At 39.6% G+C, this 22,812-nt stretch overlaps 2 protein-coding genes and 1 long non-coding RNA gene across 4 annotated transcripts in view; 2 read left to right on the plus strand and 1 right to left on the minus strand.

Moving 5' to 3' along the window:
* The window catches only part of LOC5505099 (AFG1-like ATPase), an 18,383-nt gene extending 7,207 nt beyond the window's left edge, over nucleotides 1-11,176 (minus strand). Inside the window, exons 1-6 of the mRNA XM_032373511.2 lie at nucleotides 11,031-11,176; nucleotides 9,635-9,831; nucleotides 9,199-9,259; nucleotides 8,656-8,757; nucleotides 7,773-7,906; nucleotides 7,154-7,253 (exon numbers count right to left, since the gene is read on the minus strand). Of these exons, the coding sequence (XP_032229402.2) occupies nucleotides 7,154-7,253; nucleotides 7,773-7,906; nucleotides 8,656-8,757; nucleotides 9,199-9,259; nucleotides 9,635-9,831; nucleotides 11,031-11,124 (688 nt within the window). The 5' untranslated portion in view covers nucleotides 11,125-11,176. The remainder of the gene's footprint in view (nucleotides 1-7,153; nucleotides 7,254-7,772; nucleotides 7,907-8,655; nucleotides 8,758-9,198; nucleotides 9,260-9,634; nucleotides 9,832-11,030) is intronic.
* Nucleotides 434-4,255, plus strand: LOC116612979. Of its 2 annotated transcripts, XR_004294034.2 has the most exons (3): nucleotides 447-717; nucleotides 954-1,849; nucleotides 3,392-4,255. It is a non-coding gene; the product is annotated as an uncharacterized LOC116612979 (long non-coding RNA). The 2 variants fall into 2 exon arrangements; XR_004294033.2 differs by having other exon boundaries at nucleotides 434-1,849; nucleotides 3,392-4,193.
* Nucleotides 11,177-11,231: 55 nt separating the features above from the next.
* Nucleotides 11,232-21,814, plus strand: LOC5505109 (ADP-ribosylation factor-like protein 6). The gene is made up of 8 exons (XM_001625916.3): nucleotides 11,232-11,458; nucleotides 11,548-11,609; nucleotides 12,280-12,348; nucleotides 12,863-12,957; nucleotides 13,505-13,581; nucleotides 13,678-13,730; nucleotides 19,613-19,668; nucleotides 20,317-21,814. Exons 1-8 carry the CDS (start codon nucleotides 11,336-11,338, stop codon nucleotides 20,334-20,336), a joined length of 555 nt encoding a protein of 184 aa, XP_001625966.1. The 5' UTR covers nucleotides 11,232-11,335; the 3' UTR covers nucleotides 20,337-21,814.
* The last annotated feature ends 998 nt before the right edge of the window (nucleotides 21,815-22,812 follow it).

Here is a 22,812-nt window from a genome sequence, read left to right on the forward strand (position 1 = left end):
AAGTTAAAGCATTATGGGTGAGGCACACCCTGATATATTTATAACTGGCAATCAGGGAAAAAAATTAAAATTATAATTAAAATATTTTTATCAAAAAAACAGAAACAAAAAATATTAAAGGAAACAAAAAACTCAGGGTGGTCTTCTTATGGTGTGATAAATTAAAGCGTAGTTAAAAGCATGGGTAAAAATTTAAAGTTAAAGACATAATAATAAGGCAAATTACCATACGAACGAGTCAATACAGGCCAGAACAAGAAAAGTGGGTGGAAAGAAGGAATTGTTATTTCAGTGCACAATGAGCGACAAACCAAACCAAGTACGGCGGATTTCCCCCGTTAATTACAACGTGGAAGCTTAGTAGGAAGTGGCAAAGATAAACGGAAGACGATTGATTTTCAACAGTGTAAATCTTTAAAGTAAAAGGATAGTACATAAAAATACCAACCTGCCCCCACAGCATAAAGATAAGCCACTGACAAGGGCCAAAAGAAGTTTTTCGCTTCTAGAAAAAGAATACTTTCTCACAGAATGGCTATTCAATCTACTTTTCACTCAAAAACTGGCATTTTTTATCTGTTAATGTAACGCGATTTTCGAAAGACCTGGAAAAGGGGATATCTTATTTTAGTATATCAAACTCGGGAACCTCGCAAGAACAAGCGATTTGATTGGTTGAGAAACTCGGGATAAAATGCAATATATACCTCCAAGGAGGTAAATATTTTCCTGCGCCACGAAATCAAGCAAAATGGCGTGTGTAACAGCCGATATGCAAGTGTTTCCGAAAAGAAAATTGCTCTAAAGCTCGTCAAAAGGCGGATAGTGGCTTTAAAAATATATACCTCGAGCCTTCGGCTCTCGGGTAGATATTTCGCCAGTATCCACCTTAATGGAAATTGTATAATTGTGAAAGGATCTATCTTGTTATTTCATTTTTTTTTTCTTTTCAGAGATCAGCTCTGAAGAGCTACCTGTGCAAGGATCGTCCAGATTGATAACCATGATTTCATAATTCCTGTTAGCTGACTTTATTCCCTTGACAAATTACCGCAGAGCAAACCTATTTATCCGTACCGGTATTTTAAGAAAGGTGTCGCATGCCTTCTTAACGGGGAGATTACTACGACTGTAACACAGCACTAAGACAATCCATTTGAACGGCGTCTAGTGTAGCGCGATCAAATTGCTTGTTACATCGTGCGACATTCGCAATTCTCACGTATTTCTAAATGCAGTTGTCAAGTCATTTCCACCAAGTAACGACACTTTCAAAGCTACCAAATAAGGCTGTTATCGAGAAAAAAAAAACACGCGTTTATCTACCGATCGCAAAGTTTCATTACTAGAACACGTCCACTTGTCGAGACTTTAGAAAACATGACCTCAGATCCCTAAAACAACAAAAGGGTAATAATAAAAAAATACCACGAAGATAACACGTCATATTACAAAAATAATTAAGTTTTCTATACACTCGACAAGGTGCCAAAGAAATTCTTTTTTGAAGTAGATTGTGGTTTTGGTTGCAACTTCGCGCTATTTCTCCCAGTTTCCGTGGTGTAAAACTAGTAGCGCATTCTCTGGACGCTTCAAAATATCGCTTGTAAGACCATAGATAGCACATGTCAGAGCTTGCTAAGTGACAGGCCTTTTAAGTGACGCTTATATGTTAGGGAGGAACGGAATGCGTCACGGCCCTGGGTTGTTGACGTAACGACGCGGGGAGACCGTATAAATATAGCGAGTGTTCACTTTCCACAAGCTAAAATCATTAACAAGTGGGCAAAAACGACAAGGCTGCACCGGAACAAAAAGGTACATTGGGAGAAACGTCTAAAGTTTAAAGGTACGTTTTAAAATTTCCATTTTATGTACTGTTACAAATGTAAAAAAAATATAGGGAGTTCACTTTCTAAGAGCTCAAAGAACACTATCAAGTATGGGAAACGTTAAGAACGCACAATAACCACAGATACATTTGAAGAAACTCTTATAGTTTTAAGGTACGTTTTGAAATGGCCATTTCATTTACAACAATTAAATAAAGCGAGTTCACTTCCAACGGTCTTAAATGCTAACAAGCTAGTGGCGAGAAACAGTAAGACCGCAACAGAAAGAAAGAAAGATATCACTAGGAAGTATCGAGTATCGTATCTGGATAACTATCCTAGAACTACTGGCTTCTAAAAAATATATATTAATGAATAAATGCTTTACTTGACATGTTGTGATTCCATTAATGTATAAGGAAGCTAGAAAGAAATTTGACTTGGGGTGTAATTGAATTTTCAGATTACCAAAACACCTCAATAATTTCGCTGTACCTTGTGTACTTGACTCTGTTGGCATAAATCAAAAAGACAAATGTATTATAGAAGAACATTTTGAGTAATCTAGTAAAACGCGATTGATTTTTTTCTAGGCTACACATAGACTTATGCCATCTCTTTAATAATAATATGAATAGATGTGTGAAAGGGCAAAGAATGGGGCCTCCCCCCTTCATTATGAAAAATGTTCGGGGTCTGTCCATAGTTAAAATGCCTTTTTGGTTGGCTAACAAAAAGGCGTCGTATGTTGACGCTTTACTTATAGCTTATGAAAAATCCGTGAGAACTCTTACACTCGATTTCAAGTGAGCTATCTAACCGATCACTCTGACTTCAATAATCATATCTATCATCACTTAGGCCACTAGACTGGACTTCCAGGTCGTGATGGGATGATTTAAAACTACTTCAAATACCTGAGGGAAAATACCTTTTATGAACAAATTCCGTGTAACCACTTAATGTGACAAGAATAAAACAATAAACAAAAGCATATCGCTTATAAAGTCCGTTACTGCTTTTGAATCACGTACTGCAAACTCCGGTATTTCCTTTTTCGCGAAATAAAGGTTCTTCTTTACAATTGCTTTGACTTTTTCCTTATAGATATCACGCATTCTCGTTGAATCTTTTTTTCGTCGCTCTCACGCAGCCATTTCTGTGTTTATTTTGGTTTAAATTTGGCACTAAAGTAATATAGTCCATAACGGTTAAACATTACGTTTCATTCCTTATTGAAGTCTTGCGGTTAAGATTAAAAAAATAAATTATATTCTCAAGAAAATATTTACGATACAATAATTTATCTAATGTTGATAGACGTCGGGAGTTGTTTTACCTCATAACATGTCATAGCATAATATGCTATTATAAATATTATTTTGACTTCACAACATCGTGCTGTGCTAAAATAAAGTACCCAAATCATTTCTTGCGTATTTAACTCCATAAAAAAGATACCGAAATATTCAACAAAAAGGTTGTATGTCCCCAAACATGATAATTACAAAAAAAAATCGGTGGATCAAGTTATACTTTCTATCATTTTTCCCCTACAGGACTAAAACAAAGATGAAACTACAGATTGCTATCCTGATTGGCTGTCTCCTAGCAACGCTACCATGTGACCTGGCTGGACCAATAAAGACTTCATCTGCGTGTTACCGCTGCTACAAGAACTGTCAGCAAAAAGCGTTGGACACGTGTTATTTCAAATGCATTGAGGCCCCTATAAGGATAACTGTAATGTGCCATGAAACGTGTCTAGTTACAGAGGTCGAAGATTGTATGAAGAATGGAGACTGCAAAACAGAAAAGTTATCGGTTGGCGGAAAATACTGAATGAAACTAGACAAGAGGGAATAAAACACGAGAAAAGAACAGTGTAAATTTAAACAAATCTCAATTCAAGCAATTTTTTGTTAGCTGAAGTTGCGTCTTAGTAGTTTTTGTTTTCTCATTCCTGCAACCTTACACAACCAAACCTCCAGTTAACGCCCTCTTCAGTTTCTGCTTGCGTTATTAGCTGCATTTTTGAATTTATCAATATTTAACAAAATCACACAGCCATTTACTATACGTGAATTATTCCTACGAGAATTATAAGTCAACACTTTTGCCTCTTCTTTTTTCTAATTTTGACCAAAAAACAACACATATAAAAAATCGCTTCAAAGACGACAGTGTTACTTTTCGAAAAGGCTTCCTTTTATCCAAACAAAAGCAAGGCTGTAATATAAAATCAATAACAAAATTCGTTTCAATGTTTAAAAAAACGTACATTTCATCATTCGTAAAGTGTATATCACGTAATCAATAACTACTTTCAAAAAAAGTATTTTATTAAAACGATAAAATCTGCATTATGTTTTATTTCTCTACTATTAGAAGAGTGATGCTAAATAAAAAACGTGAGTCAAGTATTTGGTCCTTTTTCTCACGCTGACGAATCAGCACATGAGCCAAGAAATCAAATGCCTATAACATTTAAAAAACAGCGCATAGTCAACATTTCCCTTAGTCTCCCCCGAAGCTATTCTGGGCTCTTTGTGGCCTGCTAGCCGGCTCTAAAGAAGAATTCTTAGACTACTGTTTTCGAAGTTTTGGGATTCCTGGCACGCAAAAATAAATAAATATCGCTTTTGCTCGCCACAGAAACCCCAGTTAAACTATATCCCAGTGATGAATTTTCATGCACGCTCATTGGTCAATACGGGCCACGTGCATATTTTCACAGGACAAATATCAGTCGATAACGTCCAGCCAATAAGATATCGGTGCAGTCAAAACTCACTTTTTGTCTGCCCAATGACTCCTCAAACAAGGATTTCAAAACGCTATGAAGGCATAGAAATAATTTTTTATTTCTTTTATATAATAATCATCAATATATTTTTTTTAGAATTTATCCTGAAACGGGAAAGAAAAAGCAATGACAAAAAAACTTCACATCAGCGCAGCGCGCACTCGTGGCGTCATTCCCGTGCACGTCAGCGCGCGCGCAGAAGACATTTCAAAATTGAAAACTTTTGCTTCAATTTCTAGTCCTGAAATTTTGTGATGATGTAATTAAATATTATGAATAGAGGATAGGCATATAAGCCAACGTACTTTGAATATTATCCTAATATACCTGTATTGGTATTTAGTGGAATAAAGTTATTATCATTTCTATTCCAGCTCTCAGCAGAACAATAAGAAAACAGTCTAGGTGTAAATCATCAGTTGAAATGCAAGTTTTGAGCTTGTTGTTTTTGTTCTAATAAAAAAAATGTTGCATGGATTTTTATCTTTCGCGAATGGCAAACATAACAGCGCGCGCTCGTGGCGTCATTCGAGTACACGTCAGCGCGCGCAGAAGACACTTTTCGCATTTTCAGTGTAGTCACTGGGACATAAAATAAATAAACCCCTTCTTTGGCTCACTGTGATATCGGCGGATAATGTCCGCGGATGAGAAATGGTCCTCAAAATTTCACAGTTGCCCTCGAAGCTTCGCTTCTCGGCCAACTGTTTATTTTTCGTACCATTTCTCATCCTTGGACATTATCCGCAGATATCCCAGCCGCCAGAAGAGGTTTATTTACTTAAGTTATTAAGGCCCTGGCCAAACGAGGACACATATTGCCGGAAACATGTTGTCCGCGCGCATGCTTCCTCCATGTTTTCCAGTTTGGCCACCACGGAAACATTGTTGCACGACACACATTTTGTGTCCAGGACAAAAAAGGTTTCCACAACGAGGGAGAAACATTTCATGTTTCCAACCGCGTGGAAACATTGTTTCCCGAATGTATCCTCGTTTGGCAAGGCAACATTTTCTAGGCTCGTTGCCTGGCAACCCTCGCGGTGTACCAAATCAAAATGGCGGACGAAGATGTCGTTGTGGTGCAGAAAAGCCCAAAGAAAAGGGAAAGGCACTGGACAGACGAAATAGAGCGTTTGATTGTGTCTTACGAAATAGGAAATGTCTATCGGACATATCCAACAAAGAAGAGATATGATCAAGTTCGAATTAATGTCTTAAACTTCAATAGTGCAAAGACAACTAAATTTTCAATTTTCTCTGGTAACCTGGAAGATAATAAATAAAGAATGGAGTGTTTTTTTAAGCAAAAGAGTTTTCCGTTTCGTTATTTTCACGCGCGCGCTAAAAATGGCGTCATTTCAAACGAGCGCGCGTTTTTTTTATTTTATTTTAAATCACATTTTTTTGTCGTTGTTGCCGTAGAAAACCATTCCCCAGAAGCTCGCCGTGATTGCCTTATGTATAGAGATTATTATTTTCAACTTCGAAATGATCAAATATAATCTACGGCTCTGCAGTTTCAATATTTACGGAGATCTGTACTTGCTGCAGGGGAAACATGTTTCCCCAAATTTTCGTAACTGTTTGGCCACCCTCGGAAACATTTAGGAAACATGTTTTCCAAATGTTTCCGGCAACATGTGTCCTCGTTTGGCCAGGGCCTAAATATCCGAAATAACCCACTGGCTGTTTGATAGTCTATTATAGTCTATTTTGGCGTGTTTTTCCCAAATGCTGGGAGATTGGTGACATGTGAGATTGGTGACAAGTGGACATTCTCAACGTTTACAGTTCTAGGTCAATAAAAGCTTCAAAATATGGTATGAAATGTGCTTTAATAAGAAATCGATCGAGCGAGCTAGAAAACAACAGTTTTAAAAATGATGAATACGATAAGTGTCGCCCCCTTCCCTCCTTCCCCCAACAACAATTTTCGCATATTTCTTTTTCACAAAGAACCCAAATGCTTGAAGAGCACAGTAAGAGCACCCACGGATTAGTATCCCTTCCCTTCCCCTCCCCAAGGCTGCCTAGCAGTCTTTACACCTATATGGCTGAGAATGGCAGATATTCTGGAAAAGTGATTGCCTGCTTACTGGCTCTCATTTGAGTTTATTCAGGAATGTTCTGTTTTCAGAACTTTGGGAAACCTGTGGTGAGCAAATGGGCAAGAAGCACCTGGTCAGCTTGCACCCTGTGCACCAGTAAGTGGCGCCTAACGCTCATGTGTTGACTAAAACATTTTAGAAAAGCTCCAAGTGAAAGCCGCTAGCAGTGGGGGGGGGGGGGGGGGGGGGAAGGGGGTTGATCTGCTTTGTTGAGAAAAACTTATATTTTCCATGGTAATTGAATGGGATGATAAGTGGGGCTTTTTTCTTTGGACTGGATAAAGCAGGATTTTTTTGTAACTGAAGGCCATGTACGATTTCAATTTATTTTTAAAAAGCATCCCCACTTCACCCCTAAAAAATTAAATGGTCGAACCCTAATAATAGCCTAATAATAGCCTTACCATCAGGATGCCTATTAGATGTAGCAATCACCACAACACCTTTGTCAAACAGGGCCGTGAAGAGTCTTCTTAGGATCATAGCGTCTGCAATATCTGTTACCTGGGAGTGAGAATATGGAGACATTATTGTACTGTGAAAAAAAGGATTGCAGATTAGTTCCTGATTTGGGTTGTTTACATAAGGCATTTTGCTGTTCAAATTAAGAGTTTAACATAAGGTTTGTCTCTCACTCACTTCTGTGATTCAGTACTGTATGTGCACCTCCATAAAGAAAAAAATTTTTTTTTGCCTGAAGAATCTTCAGATATGGCAGAAACGGCACTATTCTATCAATGAATGAGAATGATAACCTGTAAGCGGTAATCGCACTAGTTAACGTTCTTGTCAAAAACAACTATCGCCCATAATTTTTAACTGAAAACGCAAAAAAAAATCAAAATTTTGAAAGCAGTGTGCCTACTGGAAGTTTCTTTGAGGATGTGATAATGTAGCACAGATTCTCATGAATTCTGTTGTCTTTTGGCGCTTGAGGTTTCCAATGTCCTGCCAGAAGTAAACCGGTGCTATTGCCTCTTTAAGAGGACGATTCCTTTCAACAAGTTCACGATTGATTTATACCTGGAATTCATCAAAGCACAGCAGCCAGGACTTTAAGCTGATTTCTTCAGCAACAGGTGGGATCGGGTCGAAAGGCTGGGACCGGACAGACAACGGATCTCGAGGTGGCAGGGCCTTCTTTAGCTTGTGAATTTCTAAAAATTTGCAAATATGTTATCAGGGAGCAGGCATTAAAGAGCTCTTCTCAGGCCAACTTTTGACACTGTTTTCTTGTAAAAAATATGTCTTTTGAAAGACATATTATTTGAAAAAAAATCCAAATAACCATCTTTGATATACATACGGAAATGGATGGTTTAAAGCACTTGTTATTTTTCTAGGATGAAAAAGGGGAAGGAAAGTTCCTATAATTTTTTTTTTCGTGTTCAATGGTTAAGAGACTGGAAAAGCTCGGTCTTAGATTCCAAAATTTGACAAAAGTCTTAGGCTTGGCTGCTAAAACGCAGGTCTCGCAGCCTCTGCAAGTCTCGGATTTACCCATGGTTTTCCAAGTGGAAAATTGGAAGAGAACATGGCAAAAAAAAATTGGCCAAACATGGGTTTTCAAGGCATCTCAATTTTTAATTATTTCAAAACAATCCTATTTGAATAATATGTATGACTCAATTCTGCTCTTTGCCAAAAGGTTCAAGCATGCCTGAAAAGTATCAAGGGAATGCTTGCTTCTCATTTTCTTTCCAGTCAAACCCTTTTGTCCCTAGAAATCACCTGGGTATAGGTAATACCTATGTACATAAAGAGATAGCTGCTTACAAAAAGGTGAAGAGGGAGATGAACAACCTGATGAGCCCAGGTAAAGTCATTGGTTTTGCCTAAGGTATAAATTCTCATCTAGCAGAAAATCATAAAGATTTCCATTAATACTGATCAAAGAAAGACTTACGAGAATGTACATTCAGCATAAAAGAATTGAAGTGAACTCTAACTTTTTTCTGGATTGGCACAGCATCATAGAATAGATCCATCAACATGGTTTTACCACAACCTAAACACAAAACAAAAATAATTGTCTTAAAACAGAATTCTTTTCCACATACAATCCCATCCCCCACAACCAATGTTCAATAGTTTGGTGCTTGTGCATATTGCAGAATATTCCCTGACAGTATCAACGTGGTTAAGAGGGGGGAGGGAAGGTTAGTTTTGAAATAATTGCAAGGAAAGTGAATGTAGTTGATTAAACAATTTGTGCCACCAACTTTTGTTCCCAAACAAATTGTCCATGATTGTAGAAAATTTTGAAAAAGAGTAAGGGAAAGCTAGATAAGAGAGAAGGGGTTTTCTTTCATAAATTGTAATATTTATATTGATTGTCCCAGCATTCCTTTAATATCTAAAAACAAGTACAGCTTTCACTGTAAACATGTGTTTTATTGCCAAATCACAGGAAGCACATATTGGCTAAGTATAGCTACTGTATACTCACCTACGCTGCCATATAAATATAACCCTTTCGGCACTTTTGCTGCTTTGTTGAGACTAAAAATCTATAAACAAGAAATAATAACTCATTCCATACCATTTTTACATACACGAACAAGTACAACATGAACATCATTTCTAGTAGCTACTTATAGTTGTTCTAATAAAAAATTTATATCCCAATAATAAATTATTAAATATTATTTTTTTTGTACTAATGAATATCAAAATCCTTTTCCTAAGTCAAGAGTAAACATAAACTTAAGACATGATTCTCAGAAACAGATTCTCAGTGGATACTGTTGCAAACATTTTTGTGCTAGTTTAGATCTAAATATTGTGAAAAAACAATACCACTGGAATTGTTTTTGTCTTGGGTACAAAACAACTGTTTTGTTGTTGCACAGTTACTACTAGTTCAAGTGCAGAGTACTACTTACTTTACTTATTATTCCTCCTGACCCATTGTCAGGATGATAGTTTCTAACGTCATTGTAAAGACCTTGTAGTTTTTCCACTATCTGCCGCTGGTGCTTGTCAATACTCAGCTGCCCACTCTCAACCAGTTCATCATAGTCTCTAAGTGGCCCCTTGGTTATACTACTGGGCTTCTGAGAAGAGTCTACAATCTTGGGCCCTTGGTAAACATTTGACAATTTCAGAGAGGTATGTAGGCTATTTTCCTAATTCACATTATTATATGGCCACGCATGAGTTCAAACTTCAAATACTCTTCCATTTACCAAAAGTGTTGAGCTTGTTATATACCAATGCCTATGTGCCAAAACTAAGCGATTGTCAGTCATTCTAGCTATGGAAATGGTTGTTCAACACAAAATGTTTAAAAGAATAGCTTACTAAAATACATTTAAAACAAATGATCAACTAGTCATTTCATGCGTTTGTAAATAATCTGGCTTTGAGTCAACACATGTGATTGACAAAAGAGTTTTGCAGTACGTCCAAACTTCATCTGGGGTGGCCATGTAATAATGTACAACAGTTTAGTGACAAGGTCAATGCTGTTTGTGACACACATCTTTGAAGCAGAAATGGGATGTGTGTAACCTGCTTCCTCATTAGTGCAAAAACAATCCCAGAAAAGCCACCAGACCCACACTTAATATAAAACATTAGCCTACATGTAGCCACATACTTATGTAACAAATCCCCTTACTTTCCAGAATCAAAGCGAAACTTCTCAACAAGCTTCTGTCCATGATAAAGTTACAAAAATCGTGTTTTGATGGAAATAGCTTTAAAAAAACTGGAAAACTGGTACTGGAAAGCAATTGTGGTCACTTGCTATCTAGCAGAGAATCACATGAAAAGCCTATAAGATCAACAGTCTTGATCTTCATATTACCTTGTTTTATAATCACGTTGTTTCATTAATGTCTATGTTATTTTTGTCTTAGTACTGTTTTTGTTTTGTTAAGTCAGGACCCTAATACCAGCATATATAATTGCTGAAGGGTGCATATCTTGTATAAGCATGATTAAATAAAATAAATACGATAGGATTTGTTTCGCGAGTAACCGGCTACACATATGATACAAAAACATAATTACAACAACAGCCAGCGTTGCTGCCGCTGCGCTCGGTTGACAACAGAATAAAGAAAATGTTGGCAAATGTTGGCTGTTGTCGCCCTCAATGCTAGCGCTATTTGTACAAGCTTTACATACACAGTACTCAAGAACCTCTTAGTTAAAAGTTAAAGAGAAAAAGGTTGTGAAATCGATTTTTCAGTCCAACAATAAAAATATATATATATACTCTGCCCAGATTTAAGCGTTTCTTGTATCATAGAAACAAAGAGACTATCTGCTTACTTGCTAATGTTGTAAGGCATCTTGAACTTCGCGCCAAATCCAGTAATTTATTTCCTAAACACGGCGCATGAAACCGGCACCTTGCAGCCGCCATCTTGAAATTGCGTAGATGACGTCATCATACTACCAAACCGTGAGAAACTGGTAACTAGTGAGACGTCATTGCAGTGGTTCTCGCTCCAGTCCTCGCGGTTTATGGTGAGTGCGTGGTCGCGCATTCTTGTTCCTATGTAACCGAAAAGCGTAAATGTAAAATCATTGTATATTTTATTGCTTCTGACTTTGAGCGTTTTTGGAACTGAAATATGGGGCTTTTGGACAAGTTACAGGGATGGTTAGGAATGAAAAAGAAAGAAGTTAGTATTGTATGTGTTGGTTTAGACAACAGCGGAAAATCAACGATCATAAATCACTTGAAACCGGCGAAGGTGAGAAAGTGAAATTTTTCTTCTCGGCTACTGTGTTTCGTCTCTCACGTTTTCTTGTCCCTTTTTAATTCGTTTGCCTGTTACTTTAGAGCCAGGCTACGGAGATCGCCCCGACTATTGGCTTTACGTGTGAGAAATTCACAAGTCAAAGGTACGATTAGCTATAACCGTGAGAGTTTATTTTTCTCTGCGACATAGAAATAGAATCTGTTTCTTCCTGTCGGTAAGTTATGATATGGTAAAATCGATGTCATTACGTTATATTGCTTGACTTGGATGCTGCTGTCTTCTCGATTGAGCATATTTTTCGTGAGTCCTTTCTGTGAAAACACAATCCAACTCTTGTTGCAAAACATTGACAGTCGAATGCGTACGTCTTTTGACGTTTTTTTTGTTGTTTTCACGACGTGCTAGTCGAATGGGAAAGCCTTTCAAATTGATACTAAGGAGGTGTTATGCATTCATTTGGTTGCTAACAAGATCTAAAATGAATCTAAACTTCTGTGGAACCTCGTTACAATACGCTATGTATAATACTTAAGTATTCTCACTCATGGAGAAGAAAGTCCCTCTGAATGGGAACTCCGAGTTGAAGAGACTCAAAAGTAGCCCCTAGCGAACTTGAATTAGCTCAAGTTCGCAGCGAGCTCAAGTTTTCTGACTTCGAGTTTTTGTAGTTCCAATGGGGTATTTACTGTATATTGTTTCTCCGTAACCGTGTAATCAAGGGAAATCATTTCTTTAAAAATATTTGCATCTGAATTTATTTATTATGCTTATTTTTGTTAAAATCTAAATATTTATTTGTCATTATTTTGCAGATTAAATTTTGCTGTATTTGACATGTCTGGACAAGGCAAATATCGTAATTTATGGGAGCCCTACTACAAGTATGTAAAATATTGCTTATTATTAATTACAAAGCAACGATAGTAAATAGTGCTCTGATTGGTTAATTAACAGGTTGGAATACCCTACACATGTGGAATTTTTTTTTAATTCAAGAAAAAACTGGATAGAGGTTACCCACCCTCCACCCTATCGATTACCAACCATATACCCATGATATATAGATAGAATGATATTCACAGCTTCTAATCATTTATTCTTTGCACAAAGTTTACAAAAAAATACATGGATCATTTTTTTTTTCTGTGTTGGCCCTTGATTGACACCCCAACCCCCTTCCAAAGTTTCTGGGATTTTTGGAATTTTCTTACAATATCCAAAAGAATGAAATCCCATTAACTGAATCCAATCAAATATATTGCAACCAAAAACACTATTTGGTGGTACAACAAAATGGAGGTTGCCAGAAGCTCTTTAATCAAAGGGTTTGGACTGCTCCCATTAACGAGGTGCCACCATGTTGGATACTATCTAATAATTTTTTGTTTTTCATAGAGATGCACAAGCCATTATATTTGTCATAGACAGCAGTGATAAGCTGCGCATGTGTGTCGCAAAGGATGAGCTCGACGCGCTGCTGTCTCACCCAGGTACTAGGCACTGTTCACCTCACACAGTGGAATTTGGTTATACAGGCCCATAGCCAGAGGGGGGGGGGGGGGGGGGGGCTCAAAGGGTTTGGAAGAACCACCCCACTTGACTGCAGGGCCTGCTCTAATGAAAGATTAGATCTCACAAGGGTGTTAGATAAATTGTGCCATGCAAGGGAATTATTGTTTTAATAGATAATAGGCAAAATGGCGATTTTCTACATAGAATAATTTTTCGGAAGCAATAAAAATGTAAAAGCGGGAGATTTGGTGCTCAACGTGGGAGATCAGGAGAAGGGATCCAAAATCTTGAGACTCTCGCCTAATGCAGGAGAGTTGACAGGTATGCATATGTACTGTGTAAGTGTAAAGGTGCAGTACTATGCATCAGTCATCTACTAGGTACAATGGAATTCAAAGCTGGACAACTTCACTTCCAGTAGTATGCAGAATCTACTCTTCCCAACAACAAAAAAGAAAAGCTTATAAGAATAATATTTGACGTATTTAGTGCACCTGCTAAGCATATCCATGTTTCATGTTTTAGATATAAAGAGCAAAAGGATTCCTGTCCTGTTCTTTGCAAATAAAATGGATTTAAGAGATGCCTTGTCTTCAATAAAAGTAAGTATAAAAAAATATACCTTGCTTGTTTTTTTTTTTCTGAAGAAAAAGGGAAATGCAAGAAAATTTATAACTCATTTTTTTTATTGTTTGTAGTGCACCAATCTTCTTGGTTTGGAAGCTATAAAAGACAAGCCCTGGCACATATGGTATGTAGTATCTACTTCTTTCTCATGCCTTTTGCTATATAAAGATTTCAAGTTTTCCGACTAAAAGGCACTTTTTAGCCATGATTTTGCTGTTAACCTGAGACCCCCGAGAAACTCTTCCCATCTCAACCTTGGTACCAGAGGCTCGACTTCTCTTGGCAAGAGGAGTGAATCGACAAGCCTCTGGTTTAGGTTTTTTCTCTTTCTGAGTCACACACAGTCGCTTGTGGTTTTGTATTTCTCAACAAATGGGTTTAGTAATTACAATGTTTTTTTCATTTAAAATTATCCAACATGACCTCTTTCTGATCTTTCTTCGATATAATATTCTGTATGAGAAAATTTTCTCATACAGAGAATTAGCTTTAGATTTCCTTGAGTTCACAAACACTCACCGCTACCATATTTGTTGTTAAAAACTTCCGCTGTTGCCTGTGACAAGATCATGTGTTATATGCAAGTCTCCTTCTAGTAGCCAAGACCAGCATGATAGTAAATGAGTGACGCTCAAGTCTCTGGTATCCATATTAACCTCATAGGGACATATTTTCAGTGCTCATGTATTCAACCTTTTATAGATTATTTAATACTTCCAATCTCTTAAAAACATGCTGACAATTCTTCTTTCAAGACTTTGTTATTTCAACTTTTTATAGATTATTTACAGCGCGACCAAGAAAACCGGAACACTTAAAATAAAATGATGGTTGAAGGCTTTCATAGAAAGTGCTCAATACTCGAAAGTAGAGCGGTGTATAGTGTTGGTTTGAGAAAAAATACAAACTACATAGGTTTCCCTACAGGTCTGTTTCGTGGTTGCCCACTCATCAGGGGATTTAATGAGAATATTCCTACCATCGTATATATACTATTAACATTGAAATTTACATAATAATAGACTGATAGTTTTAGCTAAGGCGGTAAGAGGAACAATAGCGAGTTACATTAAATATGCGGGGCGAAAACTAACAGTGCGGAACGTGTGAAAAATTGATAGCGCGAAAATTTAACGGTGACGGGATTAACAGTTCTAATTGTTTCGTAGCAGGGCTTTGTTTCTGTGGCGGCACGAGGACACGAGTTCATTGCGTTTATTTAGGGTTGATAGTTTGGGTTGGCAGATGATCGTCAGCTTTTCCTTGAGGCAGAGGTTGCAACGCTTAGTGGTACTGTTGTAGGCGGAGTGGGAAGAAAGAATGCGCCATGAAATAAAGTACTCAATCATGTTGTCCTTGAGAGTCCAGACGTGTTTGCTGAGTTCGGTGGAGTTTCTGTGTTTGGCGTGTCGGAATGATGCGGTGTGGTTTCTGTACCTGGTCTTGAAGCTGTTTTCAGTGAGCCCGACGTATGTTTCCGAGGTGTTGTTGTCTTTTCGAGTTACGGTAGCTTGGTAGATAACAGATGTCTGTAGGCAGTTTCCGTCTAGAGGGCAGGTGTCTTTCTGTCGGCAGTTGCATGTCTTGTTGTTGGTAGTGGTAGGGGCGGGGCTGGCGATCTCGGTAGCCGACGATGCGGTGATGATGCGCTTGTTGTGGTTGTCGATGATCTGTTTGGTGTTGTTCATGCAGCTGTAACTGATTTTTATGGTGTTTCTGTTGAAGATTTTACGGAGGTGGTTGTCTTTCGGGAAGTGTTTTTCTATCAGGGTGAGGAATCTGTGGCCGATGTTGGTGCTGGTGTTCTTGCTGAAGGGCGGGTTGTACCATAGGATGTTGTTGCGTTTGCGGGTTTTACCCAGAGCCACCGAAAACCTAAAAAAGGAACTATGCCGCATCTTCAACAACAACGGACTCCGAATCACCATTGAGGCAAACAAACAAGTTGTCAATTTCCTAGACGTCACCCTCGACCTAAAACGTAATGCACACCAGCCTTATACAAAGCCGAACTCCTCGCTACAATACGTCCACCGTGAGAGCAACCACCCGCCCTCCATCACCAAGAACATCCCTGCTGGTATCAACAGACGCCTATCTGCCCTATCTTCAGACCAAGCCTCCTTTGACCAGACCGCGCCACCTTACCAGAAAGCACTCGACGATAGCGGATACAACTACACGCTACGCTACGAACCCAACACCGTAACCAACCGTAAAACCCGCAAACGCAACAACATCCTATGGTACAACCCGCCCTTCAGCAAGAACACCAGCACCAACATCGGCCACAGATTCCTCACCCTGATAGAAAAACACTTCCCGAAAGACAACCACCTCCGTAAAATCTTCAACAGAAACACCATAAAAATCAGTTACAGCTGCATGAACAACACCAAACAGATCATCGACAACCACAACAAGCGCATCATCACCGCATCGTCGGCTACCGAGATCGCCAGCCCCGCCCCTACCACTACCAACAACAAGACATGCAACCGCCGACAGAAAGACACCTGCCCTCTAGACGGAAACTGCCTACAGACATCTGTTATCTACCAAGCTACCGTAACTCGAAAAGACAACAACACCTCGGAAACATACGTCGGGCTCACTGAAAACAGCTTCAAGACCAGGTACAGAAACCACACCGCATCATTCCGACACGCCAAACACAGAAACTCCACCGAACTCAGCAAACACGTCTGGACTCTCAAGGACAACATGATTGAGTACTTTATTTCATGGCGCATTCTTTCTTCCCACTCCGCCTACAACAGTACCACTAAGCGTTGCAACCTCTGCCTCAAGGAAAAGCTGACGATCATCTGCCAACCCAAACTATCAACCCTAAATAAACGCAATGAACTCGTGTCCTCGTGCCGCCACAGAAACAAAGCCCTGCTACGAAACAATTAGAACTGTTAATCCCGTCACCGTTAAATTTTCGCGCTATCAATTTTTCACACGTTCCGCACTGTTAGTTTTCGCCCCGCATATTTAATGTAACTCGCTATTGTTCCTCTTACCGCCTTAGCTAAAACTATCAGTCTATTATTATGTAAATTTCAATGTTAATAGTATATATACGATGGTAGGAATATTCTCATTAAATCCCCTGATGAGTGGGCAACCACGAAACAGACCTGTAGGGAAACCTATGTAGTTTGTATTTTTTCTCAAACCAACACTATACACCGCTCTACTTTCGAGTATTGAGCACTTTCTATGAAAGCCTTCAACCATCATTTTATCCAGACTCCAAGTTTTTCTTGTTGAGCACTCTAAGGCTACTCATTATGGAAAAATTCCACATCAACTACTCAACGAAGAATATTCCCCTACCATCTCGCAGTGATTACCTCCAACGCCTTATTGAAAAAACCGAACACTTTTTACGCCGAATGCGCTGGAAAGCATACTTCTTCCTAAACACAGACACCGCCTCGACCTCCAAAGAAACCTATGGATTCCGCTCAACCAAAAATCCGCCTCCTGTAGAAGAACTGAAAGAGTTCGAAGAAGACATGTTAAAAATGATCCAGTCAGTAAAATTCAAGAACCTGAACACTCCTTTCCTGGGCAAGCTAAAAGAAGACACCGACAACATTAAAAAAGAACCTAAACTACTGATCCCCGCAGATAAAACCGCAAACTTCTACAAACTAGAGCCAGCTACCTACAAGAATCTCCTAGAAAAAGAAATAAACAAGTCCTACAAAAAAGCACCCTCCGAAACAACGCAATCTGTCCACAAGAAAAACAAAGAGATCCCTACAAAACTGGATTTAGACGATAGAATGGACACCACAGCCAACAAGCAAGCCTTCATAACTCTCAAAGACCATAAGCCGAACTTCGCTAACAAACCTACCTGCAGACTCATCAACCCCACAAAATCCGAAATCGGAAAAATCAGCAAAAAGATCCTCGACCGTATCAATAGCGTAATTGCAAAGAAACGAAACTTCAACCAATGGAAAAGCACTAAAGCCGTCATTGACTGGTTCAAGGCTGCCGAAAACAAACACCAACTCAACTTCATCTGTTTTGACATTGTAGAATTCTACCCATCTATCAGCCAAGACCTACTATCAAGAGCACTCGACTTCGCCTCCAACTATGACGAAATCACCCCTGATGAAAAAGAGATCATAACCCACTCCAAGAGCTCCTTCCTGGTCCACAACCAAACCCCCTGGCAGAAGAAAGGCAACACGATATTTGATGTTACGATGGGGAGCTTCGATGGCGCAGAAACCTGTGAACTTGTAGGCAACTTCCTTCTCTCCCAACTTCAGGACCTCAATATGAACGTAGGACTCTACCGCGACGACGGACTAGCCATCACCAACGCCACACCCAGAGCCACCGAAAACCTAAAAAAGGAACTATGCCGCATCTTCAACAACAACGGACTCCGAATCACCATTGAGGCAAACAAACAAGTTGTCAATTTCCTAGACGTCACCCTCGACCTAAAACGTAATGCACACCAGCCTTATACAAAGCCGAACTCCTCGCTACAATACGTCCACCGTGAGAGCAACCACCCGCCCTCCATCACCAAGAACATCCCTGCTGGTATCAACAGACGCCTATCTGCCCTATCTTCAGACCAAGCCTCCTTTGACCAGACCGCGCCACCTTACCAGAAAGCACTCGACGATAGCGGATACAACTACACGCTACGCTACGAACCCAACACCGTAACCAACCGTAAAACCCGCAAACGCAACAACATCCTATGGTACAACCCGCCCTTCAGCAAGAACACCAGCACCAACATCGGCCACAGATTCCTCACCCTGATAGAAAAACACTTCCCGAAAGACAACCACCTCCGTAAAATCTTCAACAGAAACACCATAAAAATCAGTTACAGCTGCATGAACAACACCAAACAGATCATCGACAACCACAACAAGCGCATCATCACCGCATCGTCGGCTACCGAGATCGCCAGCCCCGCCCCTACCACTACCAACAACAAGACATGCAACTGCCGACAGAAAGACACCTGCCCTCTAGACGGAAACTGCCTACAGACATCTGTTATCTACCAAGCTACCGTAACTCGAAAAGACAACAACACCTCGGAAACATACGTCGGGCTCACTGAAAACAGCTTCAAGACCAGGTACAGAAACCACACCGCATCATTCCGACACGCCAAACACAGAAACTCCACCGAACTCAGCAAACACGTCTGGACTCTCAAGGACAACATGATTGAGTACTTTATTTCATGGCGCATTCTTTCTTCCCACTCCGCCTACAACAGTACCACTAAGCGTTGCAACCTCTGCCTCAAGGAAAAGCTGACGATCATCTGCCAACCCAAACTATCAACCCTAAATAAACGCAATGAACTCGTGTCCTCGTGCCGCCACAGAAACAAAGCCCTGCTACGAAACAATTAGAACTGTTAATCCCGTCACCGTTAAATTTTCGCGCTATCAATTTTTCACACGTTCCGCACTGTTAGTTTTCGCCCCGCATATTTAATGTAACTCGCTATTGTTCCTCTTACCGCCTTAGCTAAAACTATCAGTCTATTATTATGTAAATTTCAATGTTAATAGTATATATACGATGGTAGGAATATTCTCATTAAATCCCCTGATGAGTGGGCAACCACGAACACTTAAAATATGTGTGGAATGTTTATTGTCTTCTGACAAATCAGACGCGCGAATTCAGACACTGAGACTTGTTGAGACATGTTTTTAGTTGACTGTTTGAATATCTCGCGAGTGACTGGTTGAAACAAACCTTCCATACATATTTCCGGTGTTCATGGTTTTCTTGGTCATGCGGTAATACTTCCAATCTCTTAAAAAAACTTAGACAATTCTTCTTTCAAGACTTTGTTATACAATAGGATAATATACCAAATAACCTGGCTATTTAGCCACCCACACTTTGTATGTAGCTCTCACTAGTTACATCACATGTTTTTTTTCCCTTTATCACATATTTTTTTTTGTTTTAAATGTGTTTTAGTGCTTCTAACGCTCTGACAAGAGAAGGTCTAGATGAAGGTGTTGAGTGGTTAACAGGTGAGTAAGCTGAACACCAGCAGTGATTGTGATAATGATTTTGTAAATTATTATTAATGGTCATGGTGGTGTACTCTTCAATTTTAATTGAAATAAAGTGAAAATATATGTATATACAGTAGGTAGTGATAGGGATGATGCTGAGGATGATTATGATGGTGATTGATTGATGATCATGCAGGCAATTAAGATTATGTGTGAACAGGCACTTACAGTGGGGGTGCACAGGATGCCCCCCCCCCCCCCTTTAAGGCCAAAAAGTGGGTCTTCCTTATTAAGGAATCTCCAAATCCTATGCTTTTTCCATATGATACCTACTGTATGACAGTGCCCCCCCCCCCCTCTCATCCAACCCTGGGTACATGCCTGAGTAAAGGTTGTAATGATAAGATGGTGAGGATAAGAATGTAGTTATGAATGATAATGTTAATGGTGAAGCTGCTAGAAATGGATTTGATGATGATGAGGCTGTTCACAATGAAGGTAGTGATGACAATGATGAAGCTAGTGATGCTGACAATGTGAAAAGACAAGGAAGTCATTATGATAGTGTTGTTGATGACATACTAACCTTGTGTTCAGCAGTAATCCTGTACTGGTCTGCTACAAACCATTCTGACATTATCCTGTTTGGTCATTGTGTTTCAGAACAACTCAGCAATTCTTAGCCTTCTACATTGACATCCTTCACTTCCCATACAATCTATCCAAATTCAAGATTCACCTGCGCAAGGCCTATTAAAGACTATGTAGGCTCGATTCCAGCTCACCGCCGTAAGGGGCTGGTGTGGCTTGGTGACGACTGGAAATAAAACCTAATCAAGTACTTATAGTAAGATGTTCAGAATTGCATCGAGTTAATAGCTACAGTATCATCCCCAGACAGTCGCGCGACAGAAAGCCAGGCAACTGCACTAGGCGAGAGATGACAAGAATCTTATTGGCTTATAATGATTTAACTGGCGGAACAGAAAATCCCAAAAGACAAAAACACATCGATGTTTTGAAATGCAGCGTCGCGATACGACGGATTCGACAGTAATCTCCAGCAAAACATTATGAGAAAGTTAATGCACCAGTCTTCCTTCTCTCCCTCTTCCAATTAAGACTAATTGAAAGATGTTATTTTGCTTGAATGCAAGCCACAGCTAGATTGTCAGTTTGGCGTCAACATTTGTGTGGGAGACTCACCCACTGATAGGATAGAGGGATTTCAAAGAGTTAAAAATTAGATGGTGCGCACAAAATCCCTGCTAAAAGATTCTATAGCAGCTTTTGTCGAGCACAGTAACTGGTAGAAGACGGTGAAATTATGAACTTTTAATTAGAAAGAGAAATCTGAACTTTTTTTAATTCTATATTTTATTCAGCGCCTAGTCTCCTGCGCAGGTGTCCTTAGTGTCTCGAGTCCCTATTCGGCTGCACAGAAGACTACCTGCCGCCATGTACAAATGTGTAGTAATATGAATATATTACTGTATGATGAAGAAATGTTTTAACATGTCTGTCGCTAGAGACATACCCGGAATAGCCTACGTCCCCATTGTTTGATTGGGTTACCTGTGGTTTGTAAAAGCTATGACGTCACAGGCTCTTACAAGGCCTTCTTTACTCACGGCCAACCGCGGGAATCCCAAGCAAAACTCCAGGGACAGACTCCTGGGTTCCTGCATGTTTGACGATCCAGCGCATGCTCAAATGCGTGCAAACGAACTAGTTTACTTCCGGTTAAAATACTGAGCTTTATAAAGGCCAGTCACACCCTCATTTTACGCTCCCGCACAATACAGTCAAACAAAGCATTCATTTTGATCGGCTTATACAAGCGAGTAGCCGATATATGGTTTAATCAAATATCGTCAATAACATATCAGACTTTATTCGTGGATATATATTTTCAATTTTTCTCACAAATAGACCGTTTATTTTCGACAATAACAAAGGTACGCTTGGTCGACATTCTTTAGGTTTGTCTGTTCGCAGGACACTGCAGAGAAGGCCCTTTAAATGCTAGATAATTTTTTTTTTCAAATGTTATTTTGTAAATGTTATTTTGTAAGTGAAAACAACTTAAACCCTGAGTAGCAGAGCTATTATTATTATCATTGTCAACATTATTTAATAAAGATCAAACTTGATTACTCTCCTTGATTGCCTCACTTTGTTGGAAACGATTAATTGACCTGTTTCTCAAACGCGCACTGAGAATCTGCAGCATTCCATTGCCAACCGTCAACACACCTTTCCCCCCACACCATCATAGCGTTATTGAAAATCAGTACATTTTTCGCCAAAATGATTCTGACGGCATCTTTTATAAGTTACGTCGACTTTTTGTTGGTTTTGTGGAGGGTGGAAAACCGGAGAAAAACCCTCGGAACAAAGGCGAGATCAACTAACTCTACTCACGTCGAAACCGGGAACTAACTCTACTCACGTCGGGGGAGGGGGGGGGGGGGGGTGCGAACGCAACTGCCGAAAGTCTACTTTCGGTTCTCATTAGACGTTCTATTTGTAGACAAAACTATGAAACATAATCTAGATTACTTCGGTATGATAAATAAACGTCCCGCAAATGCATAAAATTAAATTAAACAAAAGGCATTAAATTAAGTAAGGCGCAAGGTTCGGGCAAGGGAGCACTGACAGGGGCGTGGGAGTGGTCCCATAAGTGGGGAGGGGAGGGGCGGAAGTTGGGGGAAGGGGTGTGTAGTGGTTTCAGGGGAGGGGTTGTTGGTGGTTTCAGGGGGAGGGGTGGGTGGTGGTTTCAAATTATTAAGCACTATTTATAAGAATGCGGGGAATATCCCAGGTTTTCATGCACGGGATTTTTAACTTCAACGAATTTGTTTTCGGTTGCATATGTACCCGTTGGTTTAAAAAAAACGTTCATATATAAAGAAACCTCTGCTCGCAAAAGTGGGGGGGACGCTGCCCCGCCACTTCCAAAAGTGGGGGGGGGGCTGGCGACCCACCTGCCCCTCCCCTTCCGCCCCCCCCCCCCCCCTGGCAGAGCAACGTAACAAAGTGTGTAAAACACACTCGAATATTCTAATTGGTACGTAGAACATGTAACGCAAATGAGAAAATAACAGATACTGGGATTTATCAAGTAACGAAAATTGAGATGGAAAAGGAAACAAA

The sequence above is a fragment of the Nematostella vectensis genome, chromosome 14 (genome assembly GCF_932526225.1).
Source record: "Nematostella vectensis chromosome 14, jaNemVect1.1, whole genome shotgun sequence".
Taxonomy (NCBI): domain Eukaryota; kingdom Metazoa; phylum Cnidaria; class Anthozoa; order Actiniaria; family Edwardsiidae; genus Nematostella; species Nematostella vectensis.

Excerpts from the sequence above, each read along its gene's own strand:
- LOC5505109 (XM_001625916.3), top strand. The coding sequence starts at position 11,336 with ATGGGGCTTTTGGACAAGTTACAGGGATGGTTAGGAATGAAAAAGAAA. Across the intron at positions 11,610-12,279 it reads GAGAAATTCACAAGTCAAAG|ATTAAATTTTGCTGTATTTG; the intron begins GTACGATTAGCT and ends ATTATTTTGCAG. Across the intron at positions 12,958-13,504 it reads CGCGCTGCTGTCTCACCCAG|ATATAAAGAGCAAAAGGATT; the intron begins GTACTAGGCACT and ends TTCATGTTTTAG.